Here is a 21,238-nt window from a genome sequence, read left to right on the forward strand (position 1 = left end):
ACAACTAGAGAGTCCACGTGCTGCAATGAAGAGCCTGTGCAGCTCATCTAAAAGATCCCACACATCACAAAGAAGATCCAGCATGCCGCAGCCAAATAAATAAATATTTAAAAAAATGAATATTTTATCAAATGAATCTGTAGGGTGCAGCACATAATTACAGAGCTGTGGATATGATGCTAAGTTATCAAAAGGAAAAGGATGAGGTGAATTGGACTCCTAGAACCTGAGGGTAGTGAAAAACACATTACAGCACTCTAATAAACTGCCCATTTCAAATGACCTAAAGTGGTATTAACATAAAAACAAACAGAAAGTCCCTTTAGAAAAGAAAATTAAATGATTTATTCAGTAGCTAACTACATTTTCCCCAAAAGACAATATAGTAGTAGAAAAAGGAAGAAACACCACAACAAAGCAAAAGGATACATATTTGTTGCTTTGAGGTTAAGAATAAGAGCACTAAAGTCTGCCTTTGCCGCTTATAAGTTGCTTTGCCTTAGGCCAATAACATAACATGTCTCTCAGTTGCTCCATCTATAAAGTGGGGATAGTACTATCTAGCTCCTGGAACTGTCATAAATATTTCATGAGATAATAAATATAAAGCAAAAAGCATCAAACTTAGTGCTCTACCTTAGAAAAGGCTTAGCTCCTTTAATAAACTCATGTGTGGGGTGAAATAAGATTTCTGAAAGCAGATGGAGCTTAAAACACCCAGAGTTTAGCTAAATGAGTCTTTCACGTGAAATTAGGGCCACTAAAAATGTAAGATACTAAAGTAAGAAGCATAGATAGAAAAGAAAATCAAAACTCTTCATGTTGGGACTTCCTTGGCAGTCCAGTGGTTAGGACTCTGCACTTCCACTGCAGGGGGCTCGGGTTCGATCCCTGGTTGGGGAACTAAGATCCCGTATGCCTCACAGCATGGCCAAAACAACAACAACAAAAAACTCTTCATGTTAAAAACAACAAATTGCCTAATTAAACATAGCGAATTGAACTCACATACTTACCTTTGTTTCTTCACTAAACTCCACCAAAATGAGAGTAAAACAGGAGAAGCATACACCCACATGGACACTTTCATACTGTTTTCATAGTGGCTGTACCAATTTGCATTCCTACCAACAGTGCATGAGGGTTCCTTTTTCCCCACAACCTTGCCAACACTTGTTATTTGTTGTCTTTTTGATGCCATTCTGACAGGTGTGAGGCGATATCTCATTGTGGTTTTAATTTGCATTTCCTTGATAATCAGCAGTGTTGAGCATCTTTTCATGTGTCTGTTTGCCATTTGTACGTCTTCTTTGGTAAAATATCTATTCAGGTCCTCTGACCATTTTTTAATCAGATTGTTTGGGTTTTTGTTTTTTTTTTACATTGAGTTGTGGGAATTATTTGTATATTTTGGATATTCACCCCTTATTGGATGCATCATTTGCAGATATCTTCTCCTATTCTGTAGGTAGCCTTTTCATTTTGTTCATAGTTTCCTTCACTGTGCAAAAACTTTAGTTTGATGTCATCCCATTTGTTTGTTTTTACTGTTATTTCCCTTGCCTGAGGAGACATATCCAAAAAAATTGCTAAGACTGATGATATCATAGAGCTTACTGCCTATGTTTTCTTCTAAAGGTTTTATGGTTTCATGTATTACATTTAAGTCCCTAAGCCATTTTGAGGTGTTTTTTTTTTTTCTTTTTTTTTTTTTTTTGTATGTGGTATCAGAAAGTAGTCCAGTTTGATTCTTCTGCATGTAGCTGTCCAGTTTTCCCAAAACAATTTATTGAAGAGGATGTGTTTCCCCGTAGTATATTCTTGCCTCCATTGTCATAGCTTAATCGACCATACAAGTGTGGGTTCGTGTCTGGGCTCGTGTCTGGGCTCTCTATTCTGTTTCATTGATCTATGTGTCTGTTTTTGTGCCAGTACCATGCCGTACTGATTACTGAAGCTTTGTAGTATAATTTGAGATCAGGGAGTCCCCAGAAGTTTTCTTAAAGTCTGAGAGCAGGCCCTTTTCCTACCATTTCTTCGTCCACGCTAGCTAGAAAACAGACACGGTAGATGGAACCAGAGGGCATTTTGTTACCATTGTTAGAAATCATTTATTGGGAATGACAAAGAAGCAGCCAGGAGGGAGGCTGAGTTCCTGATGTTCTGAATTAGCCTTGACAACCCACATTTATGTGAGAGAGAAATAAGCTTCTATCTTCTTTAGGTCATCATTATTTTTGGTTTCTGTCACTTGTAGTCAAATCTCATCTCAGGTAATCCAACCTAATACACAAGCTTAGGAAGGTTTTCTTTGCAGGTTATTAAGTCCTAAAAAAACGTATATAATATGGATATATATAACATGGTTTTTATTTATTGTGTTATTTAAATCCTGTAAATACATCTGATATTTTTGGTCTTCTTGATGTACAAATTCTGAAAGTTTATTAAAGATTGATATTATGATGGTGGCTTTATCAATGTCATATATTTCTGGAAGATTTTGCTATATGTAAACATCTTCTATGATGTTTGATGCATAACAATTAGTGTACATTTTGGTAGACTACTATATGAAATTTTAAAAAAATTTCTTTGTCCCATTTTAAATTTTGGATCTTGATTTTACTCTTTCTGATAATATTACATTTGATTTCTTTAAAAAAATTTTCTTCTATGCTTTTCCCCATTCCTTTATTTTCCTTCTTCCTTTGTCACTTTGCTTAGGTATTGCAGGATTAACCTCAAAGTGTCAGAAGACTAACTCTTCCAAAGGGTGCTAGGCCTGCCAGGAAATGGCCCTTAAATTCACCCATTTTCATGGTAAGCACTCAGAAACATTGTGGGATTATTTTGTCTCTGCTGAGTGGGAAGGCACAGAGTTTGAGTTTCTAGAACAGTAAGGATAGGAGGGAATAGGCAGAGGTGGGGAAAAGAAGGAGATGAAAATCCTGTGAGAATGACAAGATAAGATCTGTCAGAATCCTTACGCAATGCAGCTACTCATATCCACAAATGTATGTCCCAGGGAAATTACTGGAGACTAAATAGCCCATATCACCATCAGGCAGATTTCTGTGTCATCTCCTGCCTTGTCTAAACAAATCCATAAATCTCCACATCCTTTTCTATAAAGAAATATTACATCCTCTAATGATATGGGCATTTTTCCAACAATTACATTATCATTTTCTTGCTAAAGTTACCAGATATATTTCTCACAGAGAACATGAAGCTAGTTTTTTTTTAAACCAAACATCAAGATTTTGGTCTGTATTTTAATAATTTTGTTTATATAAAAATGGTACATGCTTATTTTAAGGAATGTCTAGCACGAAGAAGACTAGTAGGAGGAAAGGCAGTTAAAAAAACAAAGTTAACATTTATTGAGACCTCTTTATATGTCAACATTATTTTAAGTACTTTGTGGATATTAACTCATTTAATCCTCACAATGGCTTGATGAAGTAGGACTATTACTGTACGCATTTTACAGATGCAGAAACTTAAAATTTATTAACTTGCTCAAAATTACAGTCATTGAGAGGCAGAGCTGCTGTCTCAATCCCCCAACCCCCAACCCCTGGCTCCTTAGTTTCTCTTATACTTCTCAGCAAAAAGTTAAAACTATCATCACCTCAAACTCCACCATCCACAAAACTATCACTATTAGGTGAACATCATTTCACGGATCTTTCTCTACATATATACGGGTGGAATGATAAGTAGAAATACTTTTATGAAATAGGGTTATACCATGCATGTTATGAAGGAATGAATGAAAGATTACAAATAGACAAAAACTGAGAGCATATCTTGCACCAAGCATTGTGATTCATCTAATTTTGTGATTAAAACTTTAAAATAAATAAAAAATTTTAAATGAGGTTGATATCCTAATACATTTTTAAACTAGTAAAGGCTTAACACTTTATATACCCTCCTTGCTTTCCACCTCCCAATTTTTTGTGAGGTGGAATTATTACATTATTAGATTAGATTAGATTAGATTCAGATATGTTATCGTAATACCCCCACTATTTCCAATTAGCCCCATAATTGAATGCTTCACTGTTTATTGTAAATTCTTTTATCATGGCGTCCCCACTGCTGAGGTCTCTGTATTGATTCATCAGTTAGTTGTCTGCTTTCATTTATAAGTAGGTTTTTCAAGAACAGCTCAAGGGTTTACCATCTTTTGAGTTCATGCATGTTTGAGAATATATGCATTTTGCCTTTATATTTGAATGAGATGTTCTTTGTTATAAATGTTAGAGTCATTTTCTTTCATTCAAAACCTTGTAGACATTTCCTCTGTCTATTGAATGTTGCTCTCCAGAAATCTAAAAATAGCTTGATTTTTATTTTTTCATTCTTTTTTTGGGGGGGGTGGTGCCTAGGAGCATGATTTGCTTTTTCTAACAAAAAAAGATTTATCTGAAGAAATCTGTCTTTACTTTTGAAATTTTACAACTTACCTAGAATATATCTGTTAGTACTCAGAAACAAAATTTCCTGAAATAAGATGTGCTCTTTTAACTTGCTGATTATTCTTTTAGTTTTCATTCCAAGGAAACTTTCTTGTTCCATGTGTTCATGCCCTATTTCTAGTTTGTGGTCCTTTTGGATTTTTCCTAATTATGATGATCTATCTTTCTTTTTCATTGGCATTTGACTCACTGTACCTTTACTCTATGTCAGCAATTTAATTTTCAACTGTCTTTTCTGTTCCTTTCTAATTTACTTAACAAACTTTTAATGATCTCCTTTTGATCCTCAACTTGTTTCTTAGACCTATAATCTCTTTTTAAAATCTCATTTATCATTTCATATTTGAGGCTTACCTTAATAAATTCATGAGCTTAATAAGTTGTTGCCTAGTATGAAGCACTTGAGGGAAATTTGTTCTTTAGGATATAGTTTCTTCTAGGTTAGATTTTTTTTTTTTCCTGTAGTATGACCCCATAGTTACCATGCCACTTTTTAAATTTTATCTTGCTCATTCTTGGACAGCTCTGATGAGATCCTCTATATCCTGTGATAAAGTGTAAATTAATTCTCATTCATCCAACAAGATTTTATTGAACACTTCTATGTGCCAGGCATGTATCAATGAATAAAACAGAAAAAAAAATTCCCATTTATATTCTGGTGAATGGGAGAAGGGGTCATTGATTAAGAAGAGAATGATAATAAATAATAAACATAGTAAATATATTACATGTTAAGGTGATAAGTAACAATGGAGAAAAAAATATAGAACAAAGTAAGGAGAATTGAGAGTACCAAGGTAGAGACAGGTACAAATTGCAACTTTAAATAGGCAGTCAGTGTAGGTGTTCTGGTTGTCTATCATTGTGTAACAAACTACCCCAAAACTTTAGTGGTTTCAAGTAACAACCATTTTATATTATATAATTTTGTGGGTCAGGAATTTGGGCAGGGCTTCTGTTCTACCTGATGTCAACTGAAGTCACTCAGTGGTTTTCAGCTGGTGGCAAGTTTGGGCTGGAGGATCCAGTATGACTTCACTTGTCCAAGAGGGTTCAAGATGTCTTCACACACATGCCTGGACTTGGCAGGGATGCTGCAAGCCTAGTTTCAGCTGGGACTCTCTCACTCCCCATGTAGTCTCAGGATGTCTCCAGGTGGTTTCTACAGAAGGGTAGTCAGACTTCTTACAAGAAAACTCAGGATTCTAAGAGTCCAAGGTGGAAGTTGTTAGTCCCAAAGATAAGCCTGCCATACTCTACTGGTCTAAGCCATCACAAACCATTCCTATTAATTCAAGAGGATGGGAAATAAACTCTCCCCTCAACAGGAGTGTCAAAAAATTTGCAGCCATCCCTTATTCTTCTGGTAGGTTTCACTGGGAATTGACATTTAACCAAAGATTTGAAGGAGATGAAAAAGTTGGCCAGGGAAATATTTAAGAGAAGATTTGCGGAGAAAGGAAACAACCGTGCAAAATCTTCTAGTTGGGAGGTTGTCGGGCATGCCAGTGTGGTGGAAAAAGAGTGAGCAAGGCAAGAGTATTAAATAAAATTAGAGAAATAATGCTGGTAGATCCTGTAAGGTCTTGTAGCCACTTAAAGACTTTGGCTTTTACTATGAGTGAATGGTGTGTCACTGAGTGATGAGTAGAGACAAGACATGATATGACTCATCTTTTGAAAAGGACCAGTCTAGCTGCTATGTTAAGGATAGACTGTGGCTGGATGCTGCTGGCAACATGGTCACCATTTAGGAGTCTGTTGCATTCATTCAAACAAGAAGTAATGATGGTCTAGACAAGTGCAGTAGAAGTAGTAGGGAGGAGTGGTTGGATTCTGGATTTAATTTAAAGGTTGATGCAATAGTATTTTTAATACCTTAGATGTGTCATGTGTATGAACAAGAGGAAAGTAAAGAATGACTCCAATGATTATAGCCTGAGCAGCTAGAAGGAGAGATTTGTCATCATCCAAGTAAAAAAGATTCTAAATAGAGTAGGTTTAAGAAAAAAAATCAAGAATTCTGTTTTGGGTATGTTAAGTTTGGGATGAATACTAGATATCCTAGTAGAGATAACAAGCAGAAACAAGTAGTAGAGGAGACTGGAATTTGGCAGACATCTTGATTGATGATATAAACTGGGGACACGGTCCATGTTTGTAAAGGATGAGATTGTTGAGAGGCTCTGATACACTCTAGCATTAAGAGAGTGGGAAGAAAATGGAGTGCCAGACAGAAACCTGAAAGAAGTATTGAATGAGGAAAGAGGAAGACAAAGAGTACAATGAAATGGAGGCCAGGTGAAGATGTTTCAATGAAGAGAGTGCTTCTTCAAATTCTGTCACATGGTACTAATAGGGCAAATAAGATGAGGATTAGCAATTGGAGATTAGAATTAACAACACACAAGTTGGGAATTCCCTGGCAGTTCAGTGGTTAGGACTTGGCACTTTCACTGCTGAGGCCCCGGGTTCCATCCCTGGTTGGGGAATGAAGATCCCGCAAGCCATGAAGCGAGAGAGAGGGAGAGGGAGAAGGAAGGAAGGAAGGAAGGGAGGAAGAAAACACAAGTCACTGTGATTCAATGTTTTTATAGAACCCTGAAACTAATACAATATTATAAATCAACTATAATTTTAAAAAAAAGAACACACAAGTCATTGGTGATCTTGACAAGAGAAGAACTGGAGACAGAGAATACAGACAATGCTTTCAAGGAGCTTTCCTGGGAATGATAGTAGAGTGGAAACAATTATGAGGTAAAGGGAAAGCGGGAAGAATTGATGGAACATTGTTCTTGAGTTACACAAGAGAGGACAGAATCTGTTACCGAATGCAAGTGTGTGGGCCCGACACACAGTGAGGCGAAACAATACCAAAATGTCAGAGTTTGGAGCAGAGAAAGGTTTATTGGAGGGCCGTGCAAGGAGAACAGGTGGCTTGTGCCTCAACCCCTCTACCCCCCTACCTCCCCCCACTCCCCAAAAGCTTTCAACAAAGACCTTTTATAGGAAAGGTGAGGGAGGGGCGTGGTTAGTTGCTGCAAACTTCTTGGTGTCCTTCTTGGATCCTTTGTTCTTGAGGTCAGGTCACGATGTTCCTGTAAACCTCCACCAAAACAAATATTATTCTCAGTTCTGACAAGAAAGGGCAAGGTCCCAAGGCTTAACCTTAGCCCTCTGAGGTCCAGGTCCTGGCTAAGAGGAGGGGGTCCCTGCGCAGGCCAGTTACCCTGAGAGCATTCGTCCCGCACCCAGTCTGGGTCTTCCTGCCGGTGCCCAGGCCCAGCTAAGCAGGCAGATCTCAGCTGGAGGTGCCCTCAGGGCCAGGTCCCCAGACCATGCCCAGCCGTCATCACTGAGGGAGCCACGTGCCCGGGAGCCAGCTGGCCCTCAGGCCACCCAAAAGTGGTTCACTGCTGCTTCAAGGCCTAAGCCCAGCCAGTGGGCGGCTGTGGCGAGGGCTCTGGAGCTCTGCAGGACGCACCCCCAGCCTGTCCCTGGGGCTCCCAGCTCAGCCACAGGCCCGACGCCGCAGGGCCTGGGAGGCCCCGGAGAGAAGGCCACGATCCGCGTGCGCTAACAGCTAACCTGCCCCGCCTGTTACAAATCTAGTGCAAAATGAAGGGACTGGCTTTAGACGGGAGGTGTAGCAACGTGGCAAAGCCAGAATCTATGGGAGCAGACTCAGGTTTATTACGGATTTGAGATCAATGTTTGTGCATGTGTAATCAATGATCCAAAAAGTGGGCTCTGAGGGTATGTGAATCATATGACCTCACTATCATCTGAAGTTGTGTAGTAGCTTCACCATAACCTTGCTAGCATGGAGCTTCCTCTCATTCTCTCACTCACTCACTCTCTCTCTCTTTCTCTCTCTCTCTCTCTCTCTCTCTCTCACACACACACACACACACACACGCACGCACACGCACACACACATTCATTAAAGGATTTTCACCTCTTCTGGTTTAATTTCTTTCACTATCAACGAGGGTATACATTTTGGGGGAACAGAATTTTACTTAATGTCTTTATAAATAAAATGGCCAGAGTTCAAACTCTTTTCCAAATTTACAAAAAAACAAAAAACTTCCAGTTTTATAAAACATCCCTCAGTTAAAATTCTCTGAGCAAATCTGTGTGTCTACCATGTACAGTCACAGTGACAGATAGCACTGAAAAAACAGAAATGATTTTTGCCTCCAGGGTTTGGACTCTATAGAGCTGTGCTGTCCAAGATATTAACTATGAGCCACAAGTGGCCACTTGAAATGTAGCAAATTTGAATTGAGATGTGCTGCATGTGAAAAATACAGGCTTAGTACAGTATGGAAAAACTATGATCTTGCTAACATTTTTATATTCACTACATGCCCACATGATAATATTTTGGATATACTGAATTAAGTAAAATGTATTATTAAAATTAATTGCAGTGCTTCCCTGGTGGCGCAGTGGTTGAGTCCGCCTGCCGATGCAGGGGACGCGGGTTCGTGCCCTGGTCCAGGAAGATCCCACATGCCGCGGAGCAGCTGGTCCTGTGAGCCATGGCCACTGAGCCTGCGTGTCCAGAGCCTGTGCTCCACAACGAGGCCCGCGTACCGGAAAAAAACACAAAAAAACAAAAAAAAACTTAATTGCTTTTTATGGTGCTTTTTACCGCTTTTAATGTGGCTACTAGAAAATTTAAAATTAAATGTGTTTGTATTATATTACTGTCAGACTGTCAGATAGCCCTGTTCTAATAGATTAATGGCCCACTTAAAATATTTTAAATGCTAAAGAACAGTAGGTAAAGCACAGGTAAAATTGAGGGTCAAATTTTGTTAATTTCTACAAATAAATTTTTTAGAGCTATTCAAATGTATTTTAATACTATTCAAAATGTATTTTTTAAAAAGAATGGAAAGATAAAAGAACCCTGAAGTAACAATATTCAGACATGCCAGTCTCGCAGAAATGTAACTATTGTTATTTTATTATTATCTTACATATTATTACTTACAAAAACTTCCCATTTAATTTAAAAAATTTTTAATAATCTGACATTTACTTTGATTTTTAAGGTACACTACAGTTTATTCACGATTTAATGCACCTTAAATTACAAGTAGAAAAATGGTAAAAGTAGTTAATGACTATTTCCCCTAACAAGTTAAAACTCATTACTTACGCTTTCATACTTCAGAAGTCCATACGCTAATCTCTACTTAAGTACACTACTATGACATAATATGCAGCTAAAGAATGAGGTAGGTCTAATGTATCGACAAGGAAAGATATCATAATATACTGTGTGAAATAAGGCAAGTTGTAGAAGCCATTGTAGGACCAAGCCCGTGTGTGGGTACACTGTGTGTACATGTGCATAGCAAGATAGGGAGGGTACACACCAAATGCTCTTAGGGGTGGATTGTTAGGAGTCTTTTACTTTTTACTTCATATACTTACAATTCTTCAGTATTGTTTGAATGTTTTTCAATAAGGGCATTTTGTAATTTATAAATGATTAAAAATATGATAAAGGTTGCTAATAACTAACTATTAATACATTTCTCAACATAAATTTAGAAGAACTTTTTTTTTTTTTTTTTTTTTTTTGCAGTACGCGGGCCTCTCACTCTTGTGGCCTCTCCCGTTGCAGAGCAGAGGCTCCGGACGCGCAGGCTCAGCGGCCATGGCTCACGGGCCTAGCCGCTCCGCGGCATGTGGGATCTTCCCGGACCAGGGCACGAACCCGTGTCCCCTGCACTGGCAGGCGGACTCTCAACCACTGCGCCACCAGGGAAGCCCTAGAAGAACTTTTAAACTCTCCTGGAAGTAGTCATCACCTCAATAATCTTTTAAAATCCTTCATGCTATCACTGTAACCAGAAAACCATTGTATAGATAATAAAATATGTAAAACTGAGAACTGTTGGATCATAACATTACAGAGACCCGTTAAAGCACAATTACACCCTGGCACAGAAAAGGTACTCTTCTCTAGATCTGAAATTTGATCCTCTGGGTAATTTTAAGAAATACTTGGGGACTTCTCTGGTGGCGCAGTGGTTAAGAATCTGCCTGCCAACGCAGGGGACACGGGTTCGATCCCTGGTCCAGGAAGATCCCACATGCTGCGGAGCAACTAAGCCCATGCACCACAACTACTGAGCCTGTGCTCTAGAGCCTGCAAGCCGCAACTCCTGAGCCTGCTCGCCACGACTACTGAAGCCCACGCGCCCTAGAGCCCGTGCTCCGCAACGAGAAGCCACTGCAGTGAGAAGCCTGCACACCACAACGAAGAGTAGCCCCCGCTCGCCACAACTAGAGAAAGCCCATGTGCAGCAATGAAGACCTAGCGCAGCCAAAAATAATAATAATAATAATAATAATAAAAAGAAATACTTGGGCCAGTAAAATCATCTAGGTCTGTTGCCTACCCGATAGCTATCTTCTAAGCCCCTACCCTTCTACCCCACAGACTTCTAAAAGAACCCTGATGTTATTTCCTTTCCTGTGAGTAGACATTCTTCAAGGGAGGCTATATTTAAGTTTGGGGCAAATCATGGTCTGAGCCAACCATTGAAGTTTTATTCTCTTTGCAAAGTAATTGTTTTGGACACAGATATTGCTATGGCTATGAGAGCAAGTGAATGGAGACAGGTGGCACCTTCCTCTTATAAAAAGATATATTTTTGCCTCTGGTTGTCACTTGAGATGCAGAATGTTGGCTGTCACTTGGGGGCCGTCAGGGGAGACACAGCTCACATGCTGAGAACAGTACTGTAAAGACAAAAGATACCCAGGTTTCTGATGACATTGTCCAGTTGCCGAATTAGTCCAGGAACTGCCCTTTTAGTTATCAATCTTCCCAAGCCTAAAGATTCCAAAATTGCTTCTGACTGCTAGAATAATTCAGACACATCACTTGAAGAAATTATATATTTATTGAGTAGATGTTTATTTAGTAAGAACAACACAAAATTTCTCAAGAAAAAGATGATTTGAATCCCCCCAAAACAGAACAGAGCAACTTTCCATTATTCTCAGGTTACATCCCAATCTATAATCTTATATTGACCCTCCCTTTAATAAATGTCAAGATACACAAAATACTTGGAGGAAGATACCCAAATTATCCTAAAACCGTCATATTTTCAGGTAAAAGTCAATTTAAGAGTAGTAATCTCTGTGTAACACAGTACACCAAAATGCCTTCCTGCAACTTTAGAATCATTACTACTCAAAATATTAACATATTTATGCAAAATGCTTGTGAAAAATGGAAACACCTTCCAGTTTCTGACTTCAGGAACAAGTACAAACCACCATCTCCTTCATAAATCTTCTGTTACAACATGCATCAAAAGCCACTGGCCCAGCTCTCAGATACTGACAACAATGGATGTGATGCAATGGATGACACAGTTTACAGCTATGCTACAAGCCCTGAATTATTTTTGCATAACATTCCAATATTCCCTGAAGAGATTTTATACACAGGTTGAAAACAGCTATTTACCATCATAGTCAAAGTCAACTTACATTTTAAATGAAAGGTACACTGTTGCTTTTCTTCAGTTTTTACAAGGAGTTGCTATGATGATGTGTGTTTGAATATGCTCACAAATTCAGATTGTATATGTAAACTACACATAATCAGAGGCTCCACATCAGGTCTTAAGTTTGGCATTAAAATGTTTGACCACAGACCCTCCAAATAACATTCACAGCATTAGAAGTGACAGAAATTTTCCTTTCTTTTTCTCTCCATATCTTTTCAAAGGTCCTCTTTTGTTTGAAAACTGGGTGTATAGAAAATTCTTAAGAAACAATCCCATTAGACATTTGGAATTAATTGGTAGAGATGAGGTGACAATACATATTTTCCATTTAGAAGTTTGACATCGACTTGTAATCAGTTTTAAATTGCCTAGTCCAATATGCTATTCCATGTTCTCATAATTCTGTAATTGCTAGATATTTGGATTAATACCATATTCATTTTTAGTTAAAAAAAATTCTTGCATCACCTTTCACACCTGCCTTAAGTTTATATAATTTAGTTATAAAAATCTAGTTTCATGTTCAATGAATTAAGAAACGACGAACACCAGGACAGTTTAGCCAGACTTTAACAGGCAAAAAAGGGTTGCTTTGGCAATGTATAAAAGGATAACTGTTACAGTACTAATCATTATTTAATCTACTTTTATTAAATATTAAAATGCAATAAGGCAATTGTTTAAGATGCTTGAAATTACATTTAATAAAATGATAACTGGCCCCACACCTGACATACTGCTTCCCTACTTCTCTATTTTACTCTAAGGAACCAAAAGTTATTTAAAAAAAAAAAAATCAGTGGTCTCGCTAAATCACTACTGATTAACACTAAGGTGTTTATTACTTACAATATAAACTTCTGAAAAAGAAGACACTGAATACTTTCTTTTAAGGTTTTTCCATTTAACGTACTCCTGCTGTCTCCTGTTCTCTTTAATCCATTCCTAACACTTCAACTGGAAGTATGCCTACTGAAGAATCAAGAGATGTGATGTACTGTTTAAGATGCCATTCATTCAAGGTAGGGCAGTGGTTCCCAAATCTAGCTTCTTATCAGTATCATCTGGGAAAACCACTGTGATAGATTCCTGGGCCCCCTTCAGATCTGATACGGCCATCCCCTCCTCCTGTGTTATCTATGTGGTCAGTCCTGCATAGTTCAGCATCTGGGAAGACTAAAAGGATGTTAAAAAGGAAGATATTTGTCATTGTGTTTCGACAGGTCTTAGCTCACAAACTTGGATCCAATTAACGAAAAAATACAAAAAAAAAATACAATGTTGACTCACAGCACTAAATGATCAGTGAGTAGAGTGACTGGGAAAATACTTTAGGATCAACAAATCAAACAAAGGTAGCCTGGTTGCCCCTTCCATGAAATCCAGCACAATTCCTGAGCCCAGAGGGCCTCGTGAACTGAAACAGAGGAAGGCAAGCAGACAGTGGTACAGGCTGGGGTGCTGCAACTCAAAAAGTGACTGTTCCCACACCTCTGCTCTCTACCTCTACTTCTCAATTTCCCCACTCTCATCCCCTCTCTTCTTGCACTCTGCCTTTGGCCATTCTCACTCTTATTCCCTTCTCTTTCCTCACTTTTCTCACTTCCTCTCTTTTCCTTCTTCCTTTGATCATTCCTTTACATCATTCTTTCCTTTGCTTTCTCTTCCTTAAAAATTCTTCCTTACATAATCTAAGCAAATTCATACCGGAGATATAAAACATGTCAAAAAACATTCAGCCTAAAACAGAATGATCTGTTCAGGAGAAAACAGAGCAACACAGAACTTCAACAGTAATGCTGGTGTGGCATGATACAAGCCATGCAGCAAATCCATTCTCTCTTCTGGGTCTCAACTTCATGACTTCTGAGTCTTATGAGGTGGGAGGGGCATACTGATTGTTCACAAACTTATGGCACAGAGAAGGTTAAATGATATGCCTCGGGTCCCTAACCAAGAAGAGAATCCAGATCTAGTTCACAGTCTGGTTTTCTTTCCATTACACCAATAACATCTGACTGAAGGCAAGATGAGAGAGCAGTGAGTAAGCAGTAGTATTGTTTCAGGCTCTGAAGTGTCCAAAGATAAGTGGGTTACCGTATACATTATGAACTACTCTTCACAGGGAAAAAAAAAAGTATGTATTTTCTTAAAATGTAAATCACAATATATATTTTCTAAAGGTTTTCCAAGTTCCTCTAAGATGGCTACTTCATATAAATGAGGGTTGGCTACATTATAAAGTCATTCCGCTTTGGTAATACTGCAGCCCAGAGATAGTTCTGAGGTCAGAATTGTTCTAACACATAGACTCAAAGAATATAGAATGTAATTCGTATAAACTGCATAGATACACCATCTTATGGAAAGAAATATAAAACGTTCTCTAATCTGTTCTAGAATTTAACCTCATTAATGCTGAGAACTGCATTTCTTGAGACTTCTCAAGGAAAAAGTTACCTTATCTAAACTCAGAAAACTCATTTTAATATTGTTAAGGTCTTTTTGTGATACCCTAACTTTCAGGTAAACACAGTCCCTAAGTGGAGAGTTTTCACCATAACCCAATTTATGGTAAAACGCTCAATTAAGTCAGGTCTGAATAAACCACATGAAGAACCTTCCAACTGATCCACAGTGTAGAGTGTGTAACAGTGTAAATAGGTACAACAGGCGTGAGACCACAGCATACAGTCCAGTTAAACTATGACCACACTCCACCCAGTCCCAATCATACTAGAGCCTATGGGGCTAAGAGTCTCTGTTCACTAAGGAAATTAAATCTAAGCAACTTCCTAATATAAATTTGTATCTTGTCAATAACCCCAAGTACTTCCGCTAATGTTTCAGAATCACATTTATAATCCACCAACTGTGCCGAGAGTTGTGGTCCTAACTTCAACCTTCAAGTTGGCAAAATGATTTCCAGGGGTTCCCAAACTAACTGACACCAAAATCATCTGAGGTGCTTATTAAAAATAGAATCATAATGTGACTTATTTTTGCACTCTGATTCTAACATTGTAGTCAATAAGGGAAATCTGCCTAAGAACTGGATATTAACCGAAGCCAAAGGAGATATGATGTCACTGTAGTTACCTAAGTGTTCACAGAGGTGAAATAACATGATGCCTGGCATTTTCTTTAAGATACTTCAGCAAAGGAAAAAGGGACAGATGACACAAATGTGGTAAGATATTGACGTGTTTGATCTGGACAAGGAGTACCACTGTACTATTCTCTCTACTTCTGTGTAATGTGCAGACCCATCTAGACATGGGGTACCAGAGTCACCAAAGGTGAGGCCCAGGAATTCATTCTCAGCAAGGTCCCCACAAGAGTCTAATGTAGCCAGGTCGCCAATGGTCTCACCTGGGGACCATTAAAACTAATCCTATACCCTCCAAACTTCAAAATTCTAGGGACCTCATTTTTTATTTAGCAAATTAACTTCAACAAGTTCACAAGTTCTCACAGTCACCACGGTGCTCTGCCAGGGACGCACAGACTGTGCTCTCTGAACGCTTCTGTCCAAGAGTGCTGAGCTGGCCATCAGCTTCTAATCTGCCTTTCTTACACCTTCCTCTCTCAATTTGTCCCTGACTGAACTGCAAAGACAGAGCACCGTCTTCCACGTCTCCACAGAGGGCGCTGTGTCTTCATAAAGCCAATCACCACTATTTTCACAAAGGTGATCGTCTTCCTTCATGGTTTTCTCTTCTCTATTTAAGCGTTAAAATGTCAAAAGGAGAAAAAGAAGTTAACCATACAGTACTTGGTAAAATGAGACGTGTGCCCCAGCACAGTACATGCTAAGTACTCAGAATCTACAGCTATAGAAGACAGGTCAAAAACACAGAGAAGTAATATTTTCTTATTGCCAAGATAAAAAAAATAATAACTGTCTTAAGTGAGATTTAAAGAAGGAGGACATGTACATCAAACCAAATCAAAACTAGTTTTTCTATAATCAGATGTGACAATCTTCTGAAGCCAATCATCCATGAAAGTTGTCTAACTTAAAGTAAGGCTCTATACGTATATCTGCTTCTTCAAAAATATCTTGCAAAGCCATTTTGAGGTAGAAGGACAAAGGTTTCAGTGGACCAGTTTTTTCCTGCTCCACTGTAACTATAATGACTGCTCACAGGAAGTACATAGCTTATGCATTTTGGTCCATCACATTTTCCACCATCATATAAGTATACTCGTTAGGTTCTCATTTTATTATCAGTATATTTATTGTGTCCAGAATGCCCAGTAAAGCTGAAAATTTTCATTTAAAGTGAGAAAAAATTTCCTAAAATACCTAATTAATAATCTTAGATATGACTTTTGGCAAGACAGTTAAGCACGTACAAATGAAAATTCTACGTTTCACAAATACACACAGAGACTAATAATCAAAACTTTCAGTTTTCCCTCTCAATTTTAAATGTGCAGTTTACTTATAAACTAAAAATAAGTTTAAACATGATTGTCACAAAAATATTTTAAAACAGAGATGAAATGTATAAAGGCACACACAGATTGTCAATAGTGACATCAGTTACATCCCATTTCTTTAGAAACAGAACATTTTCTGCTCCTGTAAACAACTTCCTTTTCTCACACATTTAAAGTGAGGTTAGTGCTGACATAAAATTATTGCTATACTCACAGTTTGAGTGTTTCCACTGTGTATGAGGTACATTTTTCTCCAACCATACATCCCTACTGCTCTTACCCACTTGAGAGTAAGAGTAAAACAAAGTCTGTAGGCTATAACCATTCAATAATATCTTCATCAATACTAGAATGATAGCAAATAGCATTACAAAACATCAGAAGTCAAAACTATCTTCTTGTTGGGGTCCAAGACTTCAACTTATTCTTCATTACATGAAAATACTGCTCATTTAACTTCTTCGGGAAAAAAATTATTCTGAAGATAAATAATTCCTTCCTGAACACTTCATCTAAGACTATTCCTTCACACATATACTCTGATATTTTGTTGTTTTAATTCATTTGATTTAGCGGTCACCAAGAATCACCTTTCCTTTGGTGGTCTATCATAACGATCTTGTATGCTTTTTGACAGCTGTTTGATAAATATTTTGTAAATTTTTCCACAGTACGTATGCACTGTCTTTTGTAGTTCCAGTTCTAAAGGCTTTAATAAAGAATGGATGTTGTCATCTTCAAAAGAACACTAGAGAAAGAAAATAAAAAGACAAAGATATATATAAAAATTTAACTCTATTCCCAACAACTTCTTCAATCAACTTGACATTGACAATCTCCATTTAAAGTCTCACAGAAAGTATGTGCCCAAAAAATAATTTCAATGAGTTAAGCAGACTACGATCTCACAGGAGGAGGGAGAGAGTACGGGTAACTCACTGGGGGTACTGGGGAGAGCCCTTCAGAGAGGAGCATGGAGGCAGGGCACTCCAGGCCAAGGCAAGAACATGGTCAAGGGCAGAAGACCAGAGATACTGACAGGCGTGAGGTGACAACCAAAAGCTCGAGGTGTCTGAGAGAGACTAATAAGCCAAGAATCACTCTAATAACACTGGTGCGGCTGGACTGGAAAGGAGTGAGATGGAGGCACGGAGTGGGAGGAATGCAAAATGACAGCACAGGTCAGTGCTTTCCACAGAACTCTAACTGCACAAAGGGATCCCAAGGATAAATATGTTTGAGAACTGCTAAATACCATGCATGCACTCTTGGGGGGATTCACAGTGGCACATGAAAAACTATAAAAACAAAAAATACATCTGTTGGGTATTGTTTGGCCCACTAATTCCAAAATATACTTTTTACCCTTTTCACCATAAAATATATTAATAACCCAAGGAATATATTTTGGAAAACACTGTTGTAATAGTTAAGTGCAAATAACCTGTGAGCTTAGTATTTTCAACCAGGTACATTTTTTCATTTAGTATTTGCAACTACAATCAGAAAGACTGACGGGGCTTGAAAATAGAACATTTTATGGGAAAAGTTTGAAGTCAGTGAAAAATGCAAAATCCTGAAGGAAATTCAGAACCTGAAATCTAGAAGGGCTGCATATGACCTGAGGTTCACTACGCTGCCACTGAGGGAGAGGAAATAAAAGCACCATTTGAATCACAATTAGTGAGTCTGTAGGAAGCCACAGCCCATCTAGGGAGAACAGGCTGAACACAGATGCTAATTTAGAACATGGACGTGTAGAGCTGCAAAGAGATCCTAAACCTGGGTGCCTCTAGTGCAAGAACACTATGAACATTAACTGCATGAAACCTTCACTCTTGGGGTGATTTTTCAAACCTAATCCCATATACTGAAGATAAATATCTTGAAGTATTTTTGAAAAAAAAAAAAAAGAGAGAGAGGCTTAACTGGGAAGAACGTAACGAAAATAACAACAGCTAGCACACAGGGATCTAGGAGAGACTGTTGGAAGCCGGACTGGTTAAAAGAGGACCCTTCCTACCCTGCCTGGCATTGTTCTAAGAGCTTTATACATATTAATGCACTTAAGCCTCATACCAACTTCATGAAATAGGACATCACTATTTACAAAGAAGCAACTTAAGGCAGGGGGAGAATCTTCCCAGTTACAAAGCTAGTTAAGTGGCTAAGCCAGGAGTCCACCTCAGCTGCAAAAGAAATCGACAGCTAGTGGGAAGCAGCCGCATAGCACAGGAAGATCAGCTCAGTGCTTTGTGACCACCTAAAGGGGTGGGATAGGGAGGGTGGGAGGGAGGGAGATGCAAGAGGAAAGAGATATGGGAACATATGTATATGTATAACTGGTTCACTTTGTTATAAAGCAGAAACTAACACACCACTGTAAAGCAATTATACTCCAATAAAGATGTTAAAAAAAAAAAGAAAAAAACGTCAACAGCTTTACAACCACACAGCACTGCTAGTCAGTTTCAAAAACTCTGTTAAAAGATGCAGCTCTGTTAACAGTGGGAAACTGTGCTGTGCTGTATACAGCACATTTGTCTGGGGTTATGCTGAAGAAGGTCAGGTTTACCTGACCTTCTTCAAGGTTTAACACCTGTATTAAGTGATACTGTCAAGTAACATTTCACTGTGTATAAACAACATACTTGGACAACTGTGGCTGAGAGGCGAGTAATAATGGAAGAGCCAACTGTGGTCTTTTTCTTACTCTACAATGACAAAAAATGAAAACATAACAAAAGTGTTTAAAAGTAAACTCCCAGGAGTACTTGAGATTCAGTTCATCCATTTTCATGTGATTTAAATCCCAGTGTTTGTGGTTAAATTTCTTTTTTCTTCACTGGGAAAGTCTTTTGATGAGTATTTTCCCAAAATAAAAATAGTGCCTCATGAATTAGGGCCCTTTTAGTCCAACATATAACACAAGTAGTTTGACCTTTACGGGAGAAGGTGATAAATCACCCAGATGTCTACCTGTAGTACACAGCCGGAAGTCACGCCCTCCACCAGCCACAGACTCTGCAGTGTCCAGGAGTTGTGCAGCATGGAATGCACATCCAGACGTTCCCTTTCCCAGAGGCCACATGTGCCCTTACCTGACTGTGCGCCTCTTCCCATACTGAGTGCTACACTTGACTGGTCTGCACCATTCCTGCCTGCCTGGTACTCATCCTTCCAGCTCAGTCCAATGTCAGCTCCTCTGAGAACCTCTCCTGACACAGTTAATCACTCCCTCCCTCTTCACTGGCACCGTACCCAGCACACAAACTTTTAGGAAGGTCATGTTTTATATCTAAGACTGTCAGTTGAAGGCAGTGAATAACAGTGAGGTTATTATGACCACAAGTAGGTAATTAAAGACATTTTCAAAAAACAAAACACGTTTTAAAAGTATGGCAGAATGGCAGGCAGTTCAATCTGACAAATGCTGAGTGCCAACTATGTACAAGGTCGTGCAGGAGGGAAATGGACGAGAATCCCTTGCATCTCTGCAAACCTACTGCATCTTATGCAAATAGAAGGGTGTGAAGTAAATCAAAGGTAACACAGAAACACCAAGAAATCTAATAATTCAAACGAAATACAAGCAGAAAATATTTTACAGAGCAATAAAATATTTTGTTCCCATTGCAAATCTGCAATTTTTAATCTTAGTATTTTTATTCACTCAGCAACTAATATTTAACAACTATGTGTGGGCTGTAAAAACTGATTTGCTGGCAGACATAGCCGTGCATTTACATTTTAAAAATGGTTCACGTCCTTATTGTTCACAGCATTCGATGGCTATGACTAAGCTTCTGTCTGAAACTTGCATAAATGCCCTTGTCTAAACTGCAATTCTTTTAAATTACACTTCTCACTGAATTATAGATAAGGGAAGATAAAAACACTAACCAAGAGCACCAAAAAAGACTGATTAACTTCATTAAGTTGAAAATGGGTAATATGGCTATTAATATGGACCCAAAACAAATATTAATCTTTTTTTTTTTTTTTTTTTAAATTAATTTATTTATTTACTTTTGGCTGTGGTGGGTCTTCATTTCTGTGCGAGGGCTTTCTCTAGTTGTGGCAAGTGGGGGCCACTCTTCATCGCAGTGCGCGGGCTTCTCTTGTTGCGGAGCACAGGCTCCAGACGTGCAAGCTCAGTAATTGTGGCTCACGGGCCTAGTTGCTCCGTGGCATGTGGGATCTTCCCAGACCAGGGCTCGAACCCGTGTCCCCTGCATTGGCAGGCAGATTCTCAACCACTGCGCCACCAGGGAAGCCCCAATATTAATCTTTAATTACTTCAGTATTTGAAGTAGTTTTTAAAATAAGATTTATTTTTTAAAAATCAAGTGTAATTCATCAGCTTAAAACCAATACTCAATTTTTTTAAAGTATACATTTATAGAAGATCAGAAAAGATCGAATAAAACTAGTAAGATTTAATTCCTTAATAATGTTTTTTTAAATGATCCAAGGCAACAAAGAAATCACATTTTTATAGGAGTGCATTTCTTTTCTATCCTGCAAAGTCTCAGAACCCCAAATGTACCTTTTGTCATTTTTATCACCGCTTGACAACCCATGATAAAGCATTATTAAAATACGATATTGATTTCTGAAGGCATACAAGGTCGGCTACATGAAAATGAACATCACTAAATTTTATAATTCTTCAGTGAGTGTAGCTGTATCGTGATAAACTGATTCTTCAGAAACCTTCTCTCTCAGGTTTATAGGACAGGAAAC

The 21,238-nt window shown here is 38.4% G+C and overlaps 1 protein-coding gene across 1 annotated transcript in view; it reads right to left on the minus strand.

Moving 5' to 3' along the window:
- Positions 1–11,123: 11,123 nt before the first annotated feature.
- GXYLT1 (glucoside xylosyltransferase 1) overlaps positions 11,124–21,238 on the minus strand; it is a gene marked incomplete at its 5' end in the record, with an annotated part of 66,811 nt that continues 56,696 nt past the window's right edge. Inside the window, 2 exons of the mRNA XM_079714715.1 lie at positions 11,124–11,264; positions 17,083–17,240. Coding sequence (XP_079570841.1) covers positions 11,246–11,264; positions 17,083–17,240 — 177 coding nt within the window. The 3' untranslated portion in view covers positions 11,124–11,245. The remainder of the gene's footprint in view (positions 11,265–17,082; positions 17,241–21,238) is intronic.

This window comes from Hyperoodon ampullatus (genome assembly GCF_949752795.1).
Source record: "Hyperoodon ampullatus genome assembly, chromosome: 11".
NCBI classification, from domain to species: Eukaryota; Metazoa; Chordata; class Mammalia; order Artiodactyla; family Ziphiidae; genus Hyperoodon; species Hyperoodon ampullatus.